Source organism: Cyprinodon variegatus, unplaced genomic scaffold (assembly GCF_000732505.1).
Source record: "Cyprinodon variegatus isolate N-32 unplaced genomic scaffold, C_variegatus-1.0 Scaffold5, whole genome shotgun sequence".
Lineage (NCBI taxonomy): Eukaryota > Metazoa > Chordata > Actinopteri > Cyprinodontiformes > Cyprinodontidae > Cyprinodon > Cyprinodon variegatus.
In genome coordinates this window covers 960,822-965,146 of record NW_015150458.1, presented here as the reverse complement: position 1 = coordinate 965,146, position 4,325 = coordinate 960,822, and the positions used below count along the sequence as shown (strand labels likewise).

Genomic DNA, 4,325 nt, shown 5'->3' with positions numbered 1-4,325 from the left:
TTTAACAGGAAGAAACCTCCAGCAGAACCAGGCTCAGTGTGAGCGGCCATCTGCCGAGGCCGACTGGGGTTCAAGGAGACAGAAGCAGAGATACAAAAAGCAGCTGCAAAAGGCGGCCCCGTCCAGGAAACACACAGCCAGGCTGACGAGCACCGAGCCAGCTCCCATGCCAGAGGACGAAGAGAGCACATCCAGCCAGTCACGGTCAGAGAAACAGGACTACACTGGAAAACAGGCCGATTTCCAGCATCTATAAACAAGGGTGTTGATGGAAGCAGCACAGCTGATGTTTCTCTCCAGGATGGCGTCACAGCCAAACAGGAACAGACAAAAGGCAAAGCTACTCTGAGAAAAAGCAGACAGAGCATAACGTTAGAGATTGAACTAACAGATTCTGCAGAATAGGAGAATAGAGAGAGAATGAAGCAGAATGATGAAATGGGGGTCCCTATGTCCTCCAGGAGTCTAAACCTATAGCAGCATAACTATGGAGATAGCTCGGGATAACCTGAGCCACTCTAACTATAAAAGGAAAGTTTTAAGCCTAGCCTTAAAGTAGACAGGGTGTCTGCCTCACGGACTACTATTCTTAATGCTACCTTGGCATTAAGAATAAAATATAGGCCTATGTGAAGCTTCGTGAAAGTTTGGCATTATAAGGTATATAGTGTAAATAGTCTGGAATGCACAGTGCTTTGCTTATGTGTTGAAACATATAAATTATTATTTTTATCATCTTTATTTTCTCTTATTTAATTTTCCAGGGGGCGGATTATATCATGTGAAAGTAAAAAAAAAAAAAGGAAGTTAATTTTATTGCTTCAGAAGTGGGGAAACCATTTTCGGTGAGATGAAACGTGAACTTCTGCACGTAGCCTGGTGACGTCAGTACGTCCCCCATGCCCTGCAGCTACGCACGAGATGAACCCTTACATTTTCTTTTCTCTTTTTTCACACCCTATCCTTTTCTGTTTTGACGGAGCAGAAACTGAATGTAAATTCCTTTCTACGTAGCTGCTCCCAGATGCAGAACAACAAACTATCGGTTAATTGGTCCAGAGCTGAGGGGAGTCATCCTCTGACGCAACAGGAGCGCCTATCCGCGAGGGGGACACTACCACCTGAGCCCTTCATGTCTTAACTCGCAGGCTGTATTTCATCACGAGCAGCGCGGTTGTGCAGTGCAGGTCGCCCTGGCGCTGAAGCAAAGCCCGGGTGTGTGCGCGTGCGTCCCAGCCGCTGCAATGCTGCCTCCCAAGAACTGCCTGCCGAGGAACTACAGCTGCATCGCCGGGCTCTTCGGAAGCCTGACCGCGGCCAACCCGAGGCTCGAGGATGGGGAAGACTACGAACTGATGAACGGATCGTGTGAACCCATGGAGAGCCCGGTGGTGGACGAGAGACCGCGGGGCAGGGAGATTTTCCTGAAGACCCCGCAGAGCCCCAATCTGCGCCGGAGGTGCAAATCGCTCCCCACGCCCACGGAGAGGGCAAAGTTGGAGATCGCGCGCAGCAGGAGCCCGAGCAGTCAGAAAAAGGTCCGCTTCGCTGATTCCCTGGGTTTGGAGCTCATTTCCGTGAAGCACTTCGACGATGCGGACGAGCCGGTGGTACCAGAGCGCATTTTGGCCAAACTACCCAAGGGGACGCTCCATAACCTGGACACAAAGTTCCCCCGGGCTCCTTCGCACACCGTGTGTATGGATCTCCAGTTCACAAACCCGGGCACGTTACCCGGGTTCGAGCAGAAGGTCCGAGAGGTGAAGGTTCTGCTGGAGAGCGTTCAAACGGATGACTTCACCCTCTCTGGCTTCGTTCGCGTCCTAAACCTGGCCTTCGAGAAGAGCGTCTCTCTGCGCTATTCCCTAAACAACTGGATCACCTTCATGGAGAGCTTGGCCACCTACGTCCCAGACTCGAGCGACGGCGTCACTGACAAGTTCAGCTTCAAGATCGTCATGCCCGCATACCTGGATAACGGCGGAACCTTGCAGTTCGCTATTAAATACTGTGTCGGCGGGCAGGAATTCTGGGACAATAACAACGGGAACAACTACAAGGTGCGCCGCCACCGGTTGAAGATGTCGCCGCCGCGGGAATGGGAAAACGGTTGGATCCACTTCATCTGAGGGCCGATCAGTGCGTAATCTGCGCGTAATGATGCCCGGGTAGACCTTCACTGTAAGACTGTAGCCTGTTAAATATCTGGCTTCGTGGTTTTTTTTTTTGTTTTTTTTTTCCTGTCGTGACTCAAATCTTTTTGACAGAAAATGATCAGCCGGACAGAGTCCCAGCAGGAGGGAGGAGATGCGATCTGCCTTTTTCCTCATTTCTTTTTCCATTCTGGGCTCGGTGAAGCTTGGTGCCATTTAGGAGGCCCTGCTCATATTCTTTAATATGCCACGGAGAAAAAAAAACAGCTTCAAGCTTTACTTCTCACTTCAGAAGAGGTTATTGTGACATTACTATCGCTTGTGCGTCTTGTTTAGCATGTGTATTGATTCAGTGGTCAACAGGACGGGTTAAAGCTTATCTGGGCACACATCTGCTGAAACAGGAGATGTAAATGAAAATTAAATGAAATAGATTATATAAAAAGATAATATATAAATGGTTATTTTATGTATGACATAGGTATATCATTTCTAATAAGATATTGAAAATGCCTTACTGTATTTTAAAAGGTCATATGTTATTTATTTGTGCAATATTCTCAACTTTTGGGAAATAAAAATAAACTATCAGACATTAACCAAGAGGTGTAGCAAACTCAGCATTTTTATGTGGGCTCTGTATAGATCTATCCCAGGACCCTACACTGAAAAAAATAATGCAACCATTTCTGGCATTTACTTCATCATATTTAGTTACTTTAACACAATTTTTTTTATGTCCTACCCTGTAAATGCCAGAAATTGTTGCATTATTTTTTTCAGTGTACCTTCAGTTTTGTGGGAGCAAAAATGGCACCAGTTTATTGCTATTATAATAAATAACAATTCTATAACAATATCTTTTTTAATATTTGAAGCTAGCTCTAAGTGGGCATTCTTGCCTACTTCTAACCCAGTTTTGCAAAACATATTGGGTATGATATGAATATCCTACACTGAAAAAAAAGAATGTAACCGTCTTTTGCATTTAATCATATTTAGTTACTTTAACACAATTGTTTTATGTCCTACCCTGCTAACATGAAACAGTTGTGTTAAAGTAACTAAATATGATTAAGTAAATGCAAAAAAATCGGTTGCATTCTTTTTTTTCAGCGAAGGATTGAAATACAGAATAAAAATAATGTCAAAATGTAATAACACAGTTAGGACCCATGTGGGTGCATGAAACCTTTGGACAATCCAATTTTTGGGGCCATTATTCAACCAATTTCCTATTTATATGGTTCCCACACAAGTGCTGGTTGGAAAGAGGAGACCCTTGGTTAGATTATGCCTTTACATTATCAAAAGTGCAGCATTTAATTACTATTTTTTCAAACTCGTAAAAAAAAAGTCCTACATAAATGGGGTTATGTTTATACAGAGAAAGGGAACCACTTCTTACATGCTCTCTTTGAATTTATTGTTTTCACAGAATGAACTCCAATATGGTTTTGTTCTTATACAGAAAATATATGCAGATGCTGTTTGAACAGTTAAGTTTACCTCACTTTATGTACTTTGTTTAGGTTAACGGTGATAAAGAACAAATGCTATTTATAGTAATTATTTTTGCATTCAAATATTCACAGATGAAAATATTATAGATTCTTGATTGCACTGTTTGTGTTTTTCCACGAAGCAGTTCTGTCTGTAGACAAAGTAGCTACTACAGATGACTGCTTTACACAGTTTATGCTGCTGTTAAGGTACTCAATAGTTAACATTTTGACAGAAAAATGTTTTTAAATTTCATAGGAATGACCAAATGCTACACATTATTTTTCTGCAGTCTGTCTCTCTCTGTATTTCTTTTTTCCTACTTTAGTGGCTGAATGCTCATATTCATACAAGCTCTTTCAAATGTGAAAGTTATATTTTAATTTTAATATGTCTATCTAAATCTATCTCACTTGGTTCACTGTGTTGTGTAAGCACTCTGTTTGTGGAGGGAAAAAACGTATAAATTAGCTTGAATCCAGATACCCACTTTTCCCTTTCCTCTATTGATAACAGTTGGAACAACAGGAAGCTGAGGAGGAACAGGCACTTAAAAAGCTGCTTTCAATTCCAATCCTCTGGGTGAAGCCCAGACATCACCTTAGCGTTTTTGTTTACATCTCCATAGCCCCAGAGAAAAGCTTTGCACTGGAAAATTCTGGAGTATGG

The 4,325-nt window shown here is 42.8% G+C and overlaps 1 protein-coding gene across 1 annotated transcript; it reads left to right on the top strand.

Moving 5' to 3' along the window:
* Positions 1 to 882: 882 nt before the first annotated feature.
* On the top strand, positions 883 to 2,407 carry LOC107084545 (protein phosphatase 1 regulatory subunit 3E-like). The gene has a single exon (XM_015374440.1). It carries the CDS (start codon positions 1,245 to 1,247, stop codon positions 2,127 to 2,129), a length of 885 nt encoding a protein of 294 aa, XP_015229926.1. The 5' UTR covers positions 883 to 1,244; the 3' UTR covers positions 2,130 to 2,407.
* The last annotated feature ends 1,918 nt before the right edge of the window (positions 2,408 to 4,325 follow it).

Excerpts from the sequence above, each read along its gene's own strand:
- LOC107084545 (XM_015374440.1), top strand. The coding sequence starts at position 1,245 with ATGCTGCCTCCCAAGAACTGCCTGCCGAGGAACTACAGCTGCATCGCC.